The 15,740-nt window shown below is 37.4% G+C and overlaps 2 protein-coding genes across 2 annotated transcripts; both read right to left on the bottom strand.

Moving 5' to 3' along the window:
• Positions 1 to 1,882: 1,882 nt before the first annotated feature.
• Positions 1,883 to 6,738, bottom strand: LOC132621932 (probable translation initiation factor eIF-2B subunit delta). The gene is made up of 7 exons (XM_060336416.1): positions 6,202 to 6,738; positions 5,810 to 5,932; positions 3,900 to 4,264; positions 2,765 to 3,509; positions 2,559 to 2,655; positions 2,411 to 2,465; positions 1,883 to 2,296 (listed from the first exon to the last, which is right to left on the bottom strand). The coding sequence occupies exons 1-7, from the start codon at positions 6,644 to 6,646 to the stop codon at positions 2,234 to 2,236; spliced, it is 1,893 nt and encodes a 630-aa protein (XP_060192399.1). The 5' UTR covers positions 6,647 to 6,738; the 3' UTR covers positions 1,883 to 2,233.
• A 3,847-nt stretch (positions 6,739 to 10,585) lies between these two features.
• LOC132623105 (cyclin-B1-2-like) lies at positions 10,586 to 15,182 on the bottom strand. Its single transcript, XM_060337815.1, has 4 exons — positions 14,975 to 15,182; positions 14,798 to 14,898; positions 12,196 to 12,293; positions 10,586 to 10,797 (listed from the first exon to the last, which is right to left on the bottom strand). The coding sequence occupies exons 1-4, from the start codon at positions 15,098 to 15,100 to the stop codon at positions 10,697 to 10,699; spliced, it is 426 nt and encodes a 141-aa protein (XP_060193798.1). The 5' UTR covers positions 15,101 to 15,182; the 3' UTR covers positions 10,586 to 10,696.
• Between the last annotated feature and the right edge of the window lie 558 nt (positions 15,183 to 15,740).

The raw sequence follows: 15,740 nt of genomic DNA, 5'->3' as shown, positions 1-15,740 counted from the left end.
ATCTAATGACGAAAGCATTTTAAAATAGTCATTTTTATCTACAATAATTAGTGGACTACACATTATTCACCATTTACCACAGTCCCAATATTATATCCATGATATAATGCTCCTAAGTTTTTATCCCGCATAGGACTCAACATATTATAATTTCTATTGGGGCGTAGCCACAATGGTTATTAATCCGCCTTTAAATTTCTACACTGCTTAGTTCGTGAACTAAATGTCTCCTTATTAATAAAAAGTAGGAAAGATTCATTCGACAATGGTGGTCCAGATGTTTTCTAAAAGTAGAAATCGTGAGATTAAAATTCAAATAGCTATTGATCAGCATTGACTACTCCGCTGTTTTTCCCACCCAAAAAAAAAAAGAGTTATAAAAACAATCCCTATACTCAGTTATCAATTTTATTTTCTGTTATAAACTCGGAATATTGAAAGTCAAGAGGAAAAAAAAAAAAGGATAATTTGGCAGTTAGCTGCTCAGAATATAAAAAGCACACTCTTGACAACCATTTGTTCTTAGGAGACCGTGCGACCTATATAATTAATTACCTTGCTTACTAATTACGGTAGGTTCTTTAATGCTTCCTTGGGATAATTAGTTTTACTGATGATGCTAACTTGCTAAGCCTTAAAGGCTTAAACCAAGCGAATAAGATATTAAAATCTTGTTGTCTTATTCACACAGGCTCTCGCGGAATATTTTGGATTCTTAATGTCGTACGAATCAAGGGAAAAAAATCTTTTAAAAAATGAACAATGTCATTGGGGGAGGAGCAAACAGAGAAAAAATAGAAATAATGGAGGTAATGTGAATTAAGGAAAGAGACGAGCGTTAGTTTTTGTGTCTAGATTGATTAACAACACACTTGTGTAGCTCACTTTATAAATTATAATTACTGTAGCTGAAAATCTTTTGCCGTTATGTGGCTATAATTTACGTTATGATAAACACGTCAACAAAAAGTTTGGATTGTTCAACGGAAGATAATCTTATTTTGTAGAATGGTGGCTAAAATTGCAGTAAACCTTTTAATTTGAATTACCATATAAAGTTATGAATTGCTCAATCGAGAAAATATGTGTTGACTTTTCATGTTTATTGAATAATATCTTGAGGCTGTGTTTTGACCGGAGATTAGTTCCTATAGAGATTCTCCTTCATCTGATTTTACAGCTTACATTGACAAAGGAATTGGCATGACATAAAGTGAAGAGTATGGTCATGATAAAGAAATTGATGTTTTTTCCCTTATCTGACCAAAGATAGCCAAAGTGATTTCACCTATAGCAAAGATAAGATAGTAATTGATTGTTTTGTCCACTAATACATCCTTTTTTCTCTTGCCTATTAATCTTTCAAGGAACGAATAATCTACAGTAAATGTTCTGCGATGCGACTGATTGTCTTACGTCCGATCATTGACTAGTTTCACCATTTGTCTCGTTCGGAATTGAAGGTCCTGTCTTAATTTTCTATGGCCCCTTTTACCCTCCACATACAACATAAAGATTTGATTTTGGTCAATCTGTGTGCAGCCGTCCTTTTTATTGAAATCCTAGCTCTCAGAAGCGTCAATATACACCTTTAACAACATCAGGAAGGTGTATAAAAGAGCCTTGTTATTTTGTATTAAAAAAATGGCATTCTTAAGTACCAAAAGGAAATTACTGTTTATTCTTAAGTACCAAAAGGAAATTACTGTTTGCTGGACAAAGTATATTTAGTTCCTCCTTTACTATATCTCAAAAAAAAAAAAAAGATTAAGCATCCTGCTAGATGATACCAAAGTCCTGTTATTCGCTCACAAGAAAATTCAAATTTTAAAATACACTGTACGGAAACATGATTCTGGGCCCAGGAGGGGAGGAAGGTGACTTGAGTTAATGAATTGTTTTTTCATATGAAAATCTGATCACAATTTCGCAAATCTGTTTCCATTGAAAGATAACATTCCAAAAATTGCCCTGAGAGGCGGAGAAATCGCACTCTTCATGGGGTCAGCTAAAAATAGAGAACCCCAAACCTGAGGCACATAACTCAAAATCATTATCCCAAAAATGAACCAAGGAGAAATCAACAGATGTTAAGCAAAGGTAGTCAAAACCCATGTCCCTATCTATATCTTTGAGATGCACGTAGCAGCGGGACGAAAAACTTGTTCAGAGGTCTCCCTTTGCTTTTCTTGAGGCAACTATCAGATCTTTGCAGCTTTCAGTTGTATTCCTCTCATGTCCATAAATATTCTCTGCGATACTCTCGAACTATTACAGGAACACTTGTTGGAGGGATCTGCATATATTGAGATAAACTCCAAGTTACAATCACCCTCATGCTCGTTTAGGTAATTTACTTCAGGAACTATCCAGGGAGGAAATGATATAAACAAAAGTATTGATGACTTACCATGCCATAATCTGTAATTATCATTGATACATAATCTGAAGGTGTTGCATCGTAACTGTAAGGGTTGAAAATAAAAAGTAAGCTCTAAGAACTTGACTGGTTAGCCAATGAAAACTGAATATCATATCTCTGACATATTGATACTCACATCAGATTCAAAAGTTGTAGATTATCACTGTTAGCCCACCCATCCAAGTGGTTAATTCCCATTCTACCAGGAACCTTAGCGATAGTTTCGGGATCACCTGTACAGACACATGACCGAGCTAGTAAGAAACAGGCTACCATCAGATAACTCCTTCAGGGAAGCTATCAGCATAAAAACAAACAACCAAATACCGGGTGGATGCATACCAAGTTCATTAGAGCAAATCGAGTCAAGTTGAACCCTTTCATGAAATTTATACGCTTCACAACATATCAATACAGGAACCCGGAATGAATGAGCAACCATAGCAACGCTTGCTGTTCCAACCCTTGAATAAACAGTTCCATTGGACAAAACTGATGAAGCACCCAAAAGTACTCTAGTAACTTCATGCATGATATAAGAAATGGCATTTATATGCGTGTATGTACACTTAACACCCTTCCCCACCAACCGACGAAGTAGTAATCTCCCTTCAAGCTTTGGACGTGCGTCTACTACTACGACACGGAAATCCTTGCCAATCTCATGAGCATGTAACAGAATCATTTCAACAGCAGAGGATGATCCATAAGTGAGAAGAACGTCACCATCCCTTATTTTAGTTACTGCGTGCTTGACTATCACCTTGTCTGCAAGTATTATCTTTTCACTTATGAAGCGATCAATATCTGTCACAAGAGTGGTTTTAGCTTCTGACTCTGACAAAGTCAAAGGCAGTTTGGCAATCCTAGTTTTAAGGAACCTAATAGCATTCCCCATGCTGATAGAGAGGGGCCTGCACTCGATCAAATATGAAACATAACAATTAACTTTTGCAGTCAAGTCTCTTATAAGAGCTTTCTCTGGGGGGGTTGAATAGTCTTTGATGGACTCTTGGAAAGCTTGAAGCATCGCAATACAGCGGGCATTCCCACCAGATATATCTCCAGCCAAATATCTAAGCCCAACCTAATACCAAGTAGAAAATCCAAGATCTCAATACAAGAAATTTTGAAGTATTAGCAGGATACTAGCTCCTAGTCACCCATATACCCTTGTAGCAAATAAGAAAGAAGCTCTGGCAGCTCTCCTTGATTCTTCAGGAGTACTGATGCCACACAGTTCTTATTACATTTTCCAGATTTAACAAAGATGGTCAAAGTGGCCATAATTAACCATGATACCCTTCTTGTTCCTCCTTTTTTTTTTTTTTTTGTGTGTGTGTGTGTGTGTGGGGGGGGGGGGGGGGGGGGGACTCTACAGGTGAACTTTAAGCAACATAACAGTAATAATGAGTTAAAAGTCCTTTCCCCAAAGCCAAAATAAAATGGAAAAGAAAGATAATATAATCAGGTATACCTTAAAAACAGCAGGATGAACTGGATCTAGTTGGAAGAATTTTGATTCAAGCTCGGGAAGTCTTGTTCCATGTTCATACTGAGGCAAATGCCTAAAAAGTTCAACCCTATTTTTGGCTTCAGTTTGCTTCACTACTGAGCGCTTCTTAGCCTTTTCCACACGACTCTCATCATCAAATTGCATCCGTGGATGAGGAACATCTTTTTTCCTATCTTTATCTGTTGCACGATCACTGCCCTTCTTATCAGGAACTGCAACAGGTGGATTTTCTTTCTTTTGTGAGGTGCCCTTGGCAATCTTTACCGGGTTTAAATTTGCTGATGTATGTTCTCCAGAAGCAGCAGTGGCGGTCTTAGTTCCTTCACCTGGCATATAATCATCACGACAACTCTTAATAAGTTTTATGATTCTGTGGAAAGGATACAAGACTAAATCTGAATCAAAGAACAAACCAGAGTTGTTTTCCCTGCAGTAATATTTTTGATAAACAACACATTCCCATAAAGAATGATTTTCAACTTTAAAGAATCGAATCCAAATAAGATGAGAAATTCTGCAACGAATATTAATCCTGACAAGTGAGGATGCTTGGCAGAGAAAAGGCACAAAAAAATACCTAAAGAAAGTTTGGATTTCATAGAATATCTAGATTGTGGAGAGCGGTACATAGAGGTGTCATACTGTAACAAACTCGTGTGGGTATGATCTCCCTCGACCACTAACATGAAGCCATAAGACGGTCTATTTACTGAAAGAAAAGGTCCAACACCCACATATATACTATACTTTTTTTTCTTTAATGCGTTTAAGTCCCAGCTTTTCTTTCTTTAATGCATTTACATTTCTGTTTATCCATTCAGAAGTCAATTTAGTCCATCTGGAAAACAGAGACCACCACCCCAAAAGCAAGATGAGGAAGCATGAGCTATGACGTGTCCAATTTAAGCAGAGAAATCACCATCAACTCCTAAAGTACCAATGCTTAATCCACAGCAACGAGGTCAGCTGCCCCGACATCTGTCTTTCAAGTGCCCCCTCCCTCGAAATACTTTCTTCCACAAAAAAACACGACATATCCAATAATATGACAACTGTGAAATCGCAGGAGGAATAGAAATTTCGCATGGCTGCCAACTACAAGGAAAGAACACATTCTTCAAGCTGTAGATCCAAAAAGTATTCATATGACAGCCCTACTAAACAGTTCACATTAACCTATAGATGTGTCAACAAAATGACAGCAAACAAGCCAGCTTGCTGACACTACGCAGCAGGTAGAGACAAAGTGTAGAATCAATAATATCAATGCACAAAAGTATTTAGTTGTTACAGCCATTTTAACCCCCCATAAACAAACATAAGGAAGATATTTAAATTTGCAGGGCTTTGTCCATACTCTGCAAGAGAAACCTGTACACATAAGTTCTAGATATTTCTCAGCCAAATGGCACCACGTTAGCAGCTTTTGATTTCCCTAAAATATCATGTTCCGAGAAGAAAAGAAACTCATATCTAATAGATTGAAAAGAAAAAACGTTGATTAACAAAAGGTTAATCAAATGATCCTCTCCAAGGACATAAGACGTAAAATTTCTTAAAACCAATTAGTTCGAATTACAACATGTGCTGGCATGTAAAGGGATCAATATATTCACAAAGGACTATGATCCCCTAGTTCAAACAATTAGCCTCTACATATAATATAACCATCCCTTATACATTTATAAGACGAATAACAACACCGTAGTCCACTTTAAACAAAGAGGAACCTTATTAAAACTATCCTTTTTTTTTTTGTACATAACTTGTAGTAATTCGTTTAGGAAAAGAAAAGAATATCAGAAAAAGAGAATGTATTAGGAAAAACCCACAAAAAGATGCGGAGAAATGTAATCTCGAAAAAAGTCAACCTTTGGCAGCAGCTTTTGCAGCTCTTTGAGCCTCCTGGAGAGCCCGCCTCTCAGCCTTAGTTGTTTTCTCTTTCAACGGTTTTGAACTTGCACTTCGTTCTTTCTGCACTTCCCCATCCTTATCTGAACTCAAAACACAAAGCTAATTTTATCAACGATTGCAATATAAGAAAGAGATAATGGTCAAAAACAAACCTTAACTAACACTTTTTCGCGAGTTTTAATATATAGATGGTGATAGTTCAGATAGGAAAGCGGAACAACAGATATTTGGCCTAATCAGCTTCATACATAGTGATAGTTCAGGTAGTAAAAGGGAACAACCGGTGGTTGGGATGTAAAACTCATGAAAAAGTTCGAGTATTGACATTCAGAAGGATAGAGAGAGAAACCTGATAGTCCCAATGGCGCATTGACATTGGAGACAGTAGTCAATCTCGAAGCGGTAAAGCTATTCTGCTTAGCAACAGGCATTTCAAATCCAGCAGAAGGAAGAGAAGCAGCAAATTTACCAGAACTGCCCCTACGATGCCACCCTGGCGACGACGAATCATCAGGCAAATCATTGGTAGTACTAGGAGTAGAGAATTCAGACGGATTATAGCTACCAACAGGGATAGAAGAATCACGGCGTAACGGGGATAACGGTGCTTGAGGAACGTTGACGTGACGTGGAGGAGGGATCATAACGGGGGAAAGAGAGTTACCGGAAACGGGTGGGGAAGAAGAGGAAAATGGGATGTAAGGACCCGATTCGGAACGGTCGGGTGGAGCGAAGAACCCGACTTGACGAACTTTCGGGTCGGATACGCTTCGAGGAACTCGCCGAGAGTCCATGGAAATCTAGGGTTTAGTTGAAGGGATAGAATCAGAGATGGGGTTTATTACAGTGCTTCTTTCAGCTGGGTAGTGTTAAAACGACTGTGTACTTTTACGACTCGTTAATTTATTTATTTTTTCCTTTCGTTTTTTAATGGTGGATGCTGTGTAGACCAACTAATTTTTTGGCAAAAGTCACAATAGCCCTAAATTTTGTGATATTTTTCTCTGGGCTATCTAAATCAAAAGTTATACTTGTTGAGTATTTAAATCAGTTTAAATTAATTTTATTGGGTATCTTTTGCCTATGTGATGCTTACGTGGCGCAGCAATTGATTTCACTTTTTGTTGAGTGCGTAGACAGCCTTTCATCCTCAATTTTTTTTTATTAAAATTTTATTTTTTTAAATAAAATTTAATAGATAAATTAATAAAAAGCTAACTCACCTCCCTCCTCCCCGCCTGTGTGTCCCCTGACCCCACCCACTGTACATTCCTTTTTAGTCTCTTCTCTTCTCCTCTCTTTCTTCTTCCTTTTTTTTTATCTACCGTACGTTCCTCTTCCTTTCTTCTTCTTCTTCCTTTTTTTTTTTTTTTTTTTTTTCTCTCTTCTTCTTCGTTATAACATTTTATTTCTTTTAATTATTTATATAAAATTAATTTTTGAATTGGATGTTATTTTTTATCATCATTTTTTTTATCCTTTTTAGATTTGAAAAGTAGCATTACCATCTGGTTCACCGGAAAAAATAGAGATTCACCATTATTATGACTCGTTCACCGAAAAAAATGGGATTCACCATTACTATGACTCTTTTTTTATCTCACCTTTCATTAAAGGTTGGTGGGTCTTGTAAAGACATTGATAGACCTAAATAAGAGAAGAAAAGGGAAATAAATTATTGGTGGGGTGGGGAGACGGCGATTAGGGGCGGTGGTGTTGCGCCGGTGGTGGGGGAGCTACGGCCAGTTGGGAGAGAGAGTGTATAATTTATTTTTTAATTATTATGATGGACTCCACCGCCACGTGTCACGTTTTCATTGGACAAAATTGTCATGTCATGGAGAGTGTAATACACTCTCTTAATTTTACTGATTATTGTGAAAAAAGTACCCAATATGATCAAATTTAAACTGGTTTAGATATTCAATAGGTATAACCCTTAATTTAAGTAGCCCAGAGAAAAATGTGACAAAATTTAAGGGGCTATCTATGACTTTTGCCTAATTTTGTTCACAATATTGCTATATCTACTCACACGTCATACCCGTCTTTGACTTCTCTTTCTAGTACTTGTAAGTTGTACGTGGGCTGGGTTTGCGAAGGAGGCAAGGTGCAACGTGTAAATAAAAATTTTGAGCCATTATGAAGAATGATGAATTGATGTAAAATTTTTGTGCCATTATAATGAAGTGATGTAATGCTATTACTTCATTTGTCCTAATTACACATTAGGAATCTTATTTAGTTTCATATCACTTGTTCATTGTAACCAACATTAGATAGCGCTATTCTTGTTTAAGAGAAGTCAATTGACAATTTTTTGCCGGGAAACTATGCTACGTAAGTAGGTCTACTTCTTGTGTGTATTTATTATCTATCGAACCTCCTTAGTTTTTTAGAGCCTGTTTGGATAGACTTATGCCTATAAGTTATTTGCAGCTTATAAGCTAAAAAAATAAGTTGGGTAGTCTAACTTATTTTTTTTGGCTTATAAGCTGTTTTCAGTTTATAAGCTGCTTTAGATAAGCTAAGTCAAATGGGCCCAATTATTTTTTTGAGTTTATTTTAAGCACAAAATGACTTTAAGTTGGCCAGTCAAACACTCAAAAAAGCTGAAAACAGCTTATAAGCAACTTATAAGTCAATCCAAACGGGCTCTTAGTGTGTTCAATTCTTTATTTTTTAAATTTTCTTAACAAAAACCATGGCTCCCAATTATATTTATGGATTGTCATTATTGAACGTTTACGAAAAGTAATTCAATTCTTTATTTTTTGATTTCTTCTTAACAAAAACCATGGCTCCCAATTATATTTATGGATTGTTATTATAGAACGTTTACGAAAAGTAATAACTGAGCGCTCCGCGCGAATAAAGAAAACCTAGAACAAACATGAAAGCCTAAACCTTCACATTCAAAACAGAAAAATCATCAGTTGGAAAATCTTTTTTACATGATAGGCATGGTGAAGGCAGAATAAAAAAGAAAACTACATATATTATGTTCTCAATCTATGAAAGCGGAAACTACATATATTATGTTCTCAATCTATGAAAGCGGAAGAAAATGAATAAGATTCACCGAAGGGAGAATAAGATCACCTGATTTTTGGAAAGAAAAAAATGTCATTATTAAGGACTCCATTCAAATAATGCAATAAAGGGAATACTCCTCTCGAAAGCTGTCAAAAAGGCTGGAAGACTTAAATGGACCAAATGTGCATGCTTCCGCTACCTATAAACGACTTTTTAAAATCAAACCAAAATATCAGGAGCTTGGCACATTGAGTTGTTACTGAGACTCCTTTTCTTGAGAAAGTTTTTTGCTTTTGTAGAGAGGGGTAAATTAGTTTGGATCGCTCATAGTAGTTTTTGAGAAAGTTTTTTAATTTCGTAGAGAGATAGATTAATTTAGATCACTCGCAGTGGTTCTAGTTCATCGGGGAGCTAGATTTGTCTCATTCTTTGAGCCTTTTTCATATTAGGTCCCCTATGTAGTTGGAGGTGTCTTCTTTGAACTCAAAAACAATTTCACTTGAATTCTTTCTGTGAGTGAATCCTATCAACTAACTCTTCCAAAAGTGCGTTAGTAAAGAGAAAGTGTACAGACTATATTACGCGGTACACACGCTTTTAGATTAGATGCGACGCAGCCAGAGAAAAAATTAGTGAGATCTTCTGGGTACCTTGAGTTTGGGCTACAAGAGTTTCCAAAAACATCTAAGGACTAACTTCTCAAGGAAGTAGAACCGATGATCCCTCTTGGCCGCTCTCACTAAATATGGCTGACTGGTCCTGGTCTCTAGAGGTGGCATGGTACGGTATTTAAAGCTTCGGTACGGTAATTTTAGTTCTCGATTTCTAAAAATAGTATACCATTACCATACCTAATTAATTCGATATGGTTTGGTATTTTAAAGTTCGATTTCGATATTTTACGGTACAGTAAATCGGTACCATAATTTGTCCGACTTCAACTTACATATACTCATATCGTGGAGAATTATAACTTCCGCTACTTAAGAAACGTCTCAATTATTATGTACTAAACACCTTATACATGTAAAAATATTCAAAAGAAAGTACAAGCAATCCCTTCGTTAATCAATTATACAAAAAATACATTTAAATCAAGATAGAGTAATCAAAATTCTAACGTTTAAACAATTAATTTTCTAATAATACTAGTTTATATATTTATTAGTATTATAATACTAAGTTACATTAATTGTATATGTAACTATATACTTCCGTATAGTGTTTGATATTTCGATATTTTCTTTATGAATACCGAATACCAAATACCATAATACCGAAACCACGATATAAAAAATTTTGATTTCGATATGATAATCGCTAATCAGTATCTACCATACCATGTCCACCCCTACTGGTCTCTTCGCTTGGCTATTTAGTTTTCTCTTCCTCATGCTCTTTAGAGTTTCCTTCCCTACAGCAATACGGTTATGCTGCTTCCTTTTACCCTAATCCCCCTAAAGGTATATATGATTTGATATAAATACTAAGTGAGGGTAAGTTACTAGTGAGGATATTGGATCAACCCTCATTGATCCAATCACAAGCACCTTCCTTCAATCAAACATGAAAAGATAAAATGACAAAGGAAGGCGGTGGAGGTGGAGGTGGTACCGGTGGTCGGATTAGCAGAAGATAAGGAAATAAAAGCAAGAATGAAAATAGGACGAAAATTGAGAAGGAAAAAAGAGCAGTAATTGTTGGTTTCCAAATCCAGCTAATATTAAGAATACCCAGGACACCCAAGTCTTTTAGAAGATTAGTATACAGCAGCAGCATTATAAGTTTACATATCAATTGCAAATGGTTTAAATGAAACTGGGACACACAGGCCCCTTAGAAAGCCCAAGGCGCACTTCCACGCCATGATGCATGTCAACTGGACGAAAGCTCTCAGAATCCTTAGGATCTGCAAGAAGCATCAAGAAACACATAAGAAGTTAAGACCTCAAGTATATACATTTATACCGACATACTTAACAATACAAAGTCACGTCATCAAGTGATGGTATCCAACTGAATCCCCTTCCTCACCAACATCTCAAGATATCACGAAAAAATCCACACACAGCTGGATAGAAACAGAACATTACTACTAGGTACTCAATTGTCACAAGAAACTTATGGAAAATAATACCCAAAGCTAAAGCTATTGACTTAGATGGCATTAGAGGGGAGCTGGTATTCTTATGCACTGAAGAACTTGGTGAAAAATCGTGGAAATGTCCTATACGTTTAGCATCAACAAGTTCCAGCAAGTGGGAGGAAACATTTGACACAAGTTAATACATTCTTTTTTTTTTATTAGCCACGGGTGTCCGAGTCTCTTTGAGCCCCGACTAATCCCGTGGGTGCACAGGCCCTCGGCAAGGAGTTTCCCGCAAGTGCACCACGGTTAATTCAGGGTTTCCCCAGTCCGATGGCCCTCAGAAATTGTTTGCACCCAGTGGGTTTCGAACTTGAGACCTTGAAAGGGAGCACCCCAAGGCTCAAGTCAATTGCCACCAGGCCAACCCCTGAGGGTTTTAATACATTCTTTTTTGGTGAAGAAGTTAATACATTCTTTACAATGGAATCAGCTTTCATCCAATCTGATATCATATAATCTGACTTAATCAGCAGACCGGGGTCTAATCAAGCTGAGCAGATTGTCTACTTTCTACTTACCTAAAATTCAGATGTAGAAGTACCAGAGAAGTTGGATTAGTTCGAAGAATAATGAGAACAAATTTCTTTGTATATTGCAAAGACAACCGCAGATGAGAATTACTACTCCACAAGTTCTATTTTTTATGACACACTTCTTTTTGGGCCGTCCCAAAAATATTGACACATTTCTCTACAAATATTTTAATTTTGACATTATCTTTCTACCTTTAATGATCTGCTTTTATTGGAAATATATTAGCATGATGAAGACTCAATATTTCAAGGCAATTTCAAAAAAGTTATATACATTTAACTTATGTGTCAAAGAGTTTAAAATTCAGCCAGAGGTCGTCATATAAAATGATACGGAGAGAGTAGATAGTTAAAACTTGTCCACATAAGGTAAACAGTTCTACTAGACCTTCGAGAAGTGCCAATAAGCAATCACGCTCCAATATCTTATGAGTTAATGGAAACCAAAGAAAAGCCATCAACTAAAGGCATCTCCTATGGAATAGCATAGGCTATAGGCAATACTACACCTTATTCCCAAACAAGTTGGGGTGTTATGAGGATTCATCATGACTTGCCAAGTTTTACGTTGGCAGCAAATTAAAAGTAACTTCAACAAGATAGTATATCATAGGGATTTTGATACCATTCAGGTAGTCCTCAAAAGCAAAGTCGTCCAGCCCTCCAGTTAGGGATTCTAGCCCCAACATTGAAGATGGTATTGCCCCTGGTGGCCTCTGAAATCTGCAAAGTTTAGAAGGGAAAAGAAACTCAGAACAAAGGGAGACCCACAACTTCTGGGTACTATGTTCAAAACCCAGAAAGTAAGGTTTCAATAATTACACCAAAAGAGAAAGTAACAATTTACAGTAGAATTTTACTTAGAAAATCTGCTAATGAGCTTTCTGACAACAACAACAACAACAACAACCCAGTGAAATCCCACAACGTGGGGTCTGGGGAGGGTAGAGTGTACGCAGACCTTACTCCTACCAAGGTAGGATGGCTGTTTCCGAGAGACCCTCGACTCAATAAAAACATAAAAAGAGGTCAGATACGGCTAAGAGATTCAAAGCGATATGGAAATGAAGTAACGCAAGCGACACAGATAACATAGAATAATCAAAGCACAGGAAATAACAGATAATAGCATAATAGCATAAATTAGAGCACAAGAAATTATACTACGATAATGCGACTATTAATAAGGCAGGGTAATGAGACTATCTACTAGCCTTCTACCCTAATATGGGTCCTCCAAACCCTCCTATCTAAGGTCATGTCCTCGGTAAGCTGTAACTGCGCCATGTCGTGTCTAATTACCTCTCCCCAATACTTCTTTGGCCTACCCCTACCTCGTCTGAAACCATCCATGGCCAACCTCTCACACCTCCGCACTGGGGCATCCGTGTCTCTCGCTAATGAGCTTTCTGAATCTAGTGTAAAAGAAATATTAATGGACTTAGAAGATGAAACTAAAAATGGTGCAAGTTTTCAATTGTAATTCTAAGCCCTAACTAGCTTATCTTCCCAATTTAAGCCCTTGGTTTTACCACCTTTCTTGTGAAAGTTCCCATTTATTCAAAATATTGGGATTTTATCGGTTGAACTACTACCCTCTTCAAGTTGGCAACTAAAATGACCTCCTCTTTAATTTGAGAATACCTGAGACCTTTCCCTCTCTTATTGCATAAATGATGAATATAATTTGACCAAATTCCCCCCTTATCAATCAAGATCAACCATATATTCTTTTGTGAAATATACTGAACTAGACGAGCATGCTGGACATAATGGTGTGACGGAGAGATTGCAGGGTAGGGGGACAAAAGTGAGAGGGAGCAAGGAGGAAAGTGGCAAGTGGGAGAAGTCGACAATAGTAAAGGGGTCCGAGGGGGTGGTGGCAGTGAGGGGGGATGGGGGTTAAGAGTAATGTTCATTTGTGTAGCTTATGGGTCAGATGTTGACACATCTGGAAATTGAAGACAGCTTTTTCTTTTCCATACAATTGTTTTTGTAAATTACATGAGTCTAAGTTGAAAAAATAAGCTGAGTTTCTAGCCGCCATCACAGCCATTTAAGTATGATAGTAATGGAGGCAACTAGCAAGAAAAATCTTTGCAATGACATCAGACCAGAGAAGTGGTCTTTGGTATCACTTAAACGATAACAGAGGAAGTCCTTTTAGTTTTGTTCAACTGAAGAAAAGGTATCAGTAAGTCACCTTCTTTTCCCATTCTAAGAAAAGGTATCAGTAAGTCACCTTCTTTTCCCACTCTAACAAGTATCAAGATAATAGTCAAGTATGAAGCTTGACCTTTTAAGTCCACCCACATAAAAGTGATTAAACCTTGGTGCATATTCACAATGATGGGTGCAGGACAAAATAAAAAAGGCATGCTTCTTATATCCATATTGTGAAGGGCTTGAAGCTGATATAAGAATCAGACACATAAGCATCAGCTACCAGTATGAATGGACAGTTAATGCTTGTTAAGGAAGATGATATCAGCTACAAGTATGAATGGACAGTTAATGCTTGTAGGAACATGCCCAGTTCACTCTAAGACCTCATCAATACTTAATGGCTCGGAAGAACAGCAAATACATCTACATCCAAAACTCTCAACTAATCCACACAGCATTTCCTTACCTATACAAACGGAGAAAGCTCCTAACTCAATATAACTCAAATCAACGTAACAAGGTGATTCAGTTTAGTTGGTCAATGACTCAAAATCCAAACAAGAAAAAGAAAAATGAGTAACAACTCACAAACCGCGACCATGGAAAACCCAATAAATTTACCCGAGTCTAAACAAAATAGTTGAGATAGAGGCATAGCAGTTGTCGATTTAAATTAAAAGCTCGAACTTCATTAGTTCATCAATCAACCAAGAGGGATTCACCTCTTGATGACTTTCTTCAATACCGCTATCAACCACACCTAGCTCTGTATCAATTTCGGTCTATCCAAGTGTAATTAGACTTTTATAGAAAAGAAAAACTGAAAAAGGAGCATAGTTATTCATGTATTGTCATTCCACCTTGTATCCTGGGTAAAATAATACATACATTTCCTCGTAATTAGTTATGCTGGTTTCTAAATTGCAAACCAAACAGTGTATTTATTTTGTACATGAATAAAACCCTAGCTAAGCACAAAAAAGGGCAATCAAAACCCTTCATTCAGTTCAAACCAAATCAATACTAAGAATGCGTTTAAACGATGAGTAACAAACAATAACCTGGAAAGAATTTGGCGATCAAGCTCTAACTTCATAGGTAAAGCGGAGCCGTAAGTGTTTGCAAGTATCTTCCGCTTCATCTCCGCTTGCCTAACCTTCGTCTGCCCCCAAAACAAAAGAGAGATTAGATAATCAGAAACATGTATGTATAGGCAAAAGAATAGTGTGGAGATTTACAGAGTGATAGGAAGACTCGAGAGGATGAGATCCAACGATGTCGCTCTTAACACCATGAAGACCGAATCGAAACGCATCGTTTCTCACTCCTCCGATTTCGTGTGCTATCGTCTTTGAATCTTCCATTGCTCTCTTCTTCTTCTTCTTCTTGCTCTGTGAGAGTAATTCAAGCAAACAAATCTTTCTGAACAAGAAAACAAGGGGTAGAACTGGGCTGACGGACTCTTGTTATAGTATAGCTGGGCCTCTTAGTTGTGGAGTCTCTATAGGCCTTTATTGTTATGGTAGTTGGGCTTCTCTACAATTATTTTCTCATATGGCCTCTTTTAGATGTGCGCATATCCGGTGGTTCACCATCCATCCCGCCCGTTTGGACGGTGGTTTCTCGTGGTTCACTGATGTATGGTTTTGTAGGAAATCATGTTTGTTTCTATTCTTCTTAAAATTATGTGGTATGGTGTTGTAAACCCGTGATTCATCTCATGGTTATATAACCTTGAAAAGTCTAAATTTTTGTAACCACAGATTTGGTGGTTTTTCGTGGTTATATATTTCATTTCCTCATTATAACCCACCCTCCACCATCCACCCCACCCACCCTCATCCCACCCCTGCTCCACCATCCACCCTCCCTCCACATCCACCTTACTACTCACCCTCACCCACCTCACCCTACCACTCACCCCCGCCCTACCACCCATCCCCACTCTTATTGTCACACCCTTACCAGGAGTATGACGGGCTCCGACCCGTAGGCCGGGAACCA

The sequence above is a fragment of the Lycium barbarum genome, chromosome 12 (assembly GCF_019175385.1).
Source record: "Lycium barbarum isolate Lr01 chromosome 12, ASM1917538v2, whole genome shotgun sequence".
NCBI lineage: Eukaryota > Viridiplantae > Streptophyta > Magnoliopsida > Solanales > Solanaceae > Lycium > Lycium barbarum.
Note: the sequence above shows the minus strand (reverse complement) of the source record. Positions and strands in the feature narration are given on the sequence as shown.

Excerpts from the sequence above, each read along its gene's own strand:
- LOC132623105 (XM_060337815.1), bottom strand. The coding sequence starts at position 15,100 with ATGGAAGATTCAAAGACGATAGCACACGAAATCGGAGGAGTGAGAAAC. Across the intron at positions 14,899-14,974 it reads TCGAGTCTTCCTATCACTCT|ACGAAGGTTAGGCAAGCGGA; the intron begins GTAAATCTCCAC and ends TTTTGGGGGCAG. Across the intron at positions 12,294-14,797 it reads GATCGCCAAATTCTTTCCAG|ATTTCAGAGGCCACCAGGGG; the intron begins GTTATTGTTTGT and ends TAAACTTTGCAG.
- LOC132621932 (XM_060336416.1), bottom strand. The coding sequence starts at position 6,646 with ATGGACTCTCGGCGAGTTCCTCGAAGCGTATCCGACCCGAAAGTTCGT. Across the intron at positions 4,265-5,809 it reads TGCAAAAGCTGCTGCCAAAG|GTGAAGGAACTAAGACCGCC; the intron begins GTTGACTTTTTT and ends ATTATATGCCAG. Across the intron at positions 2,466-2,558 it reads CTACAACTTTTGAATCTGAT|TTACGATGCAACACCTTCAG; the intron begins GTGAGTATCAAT and ends CAACCCTTACAG.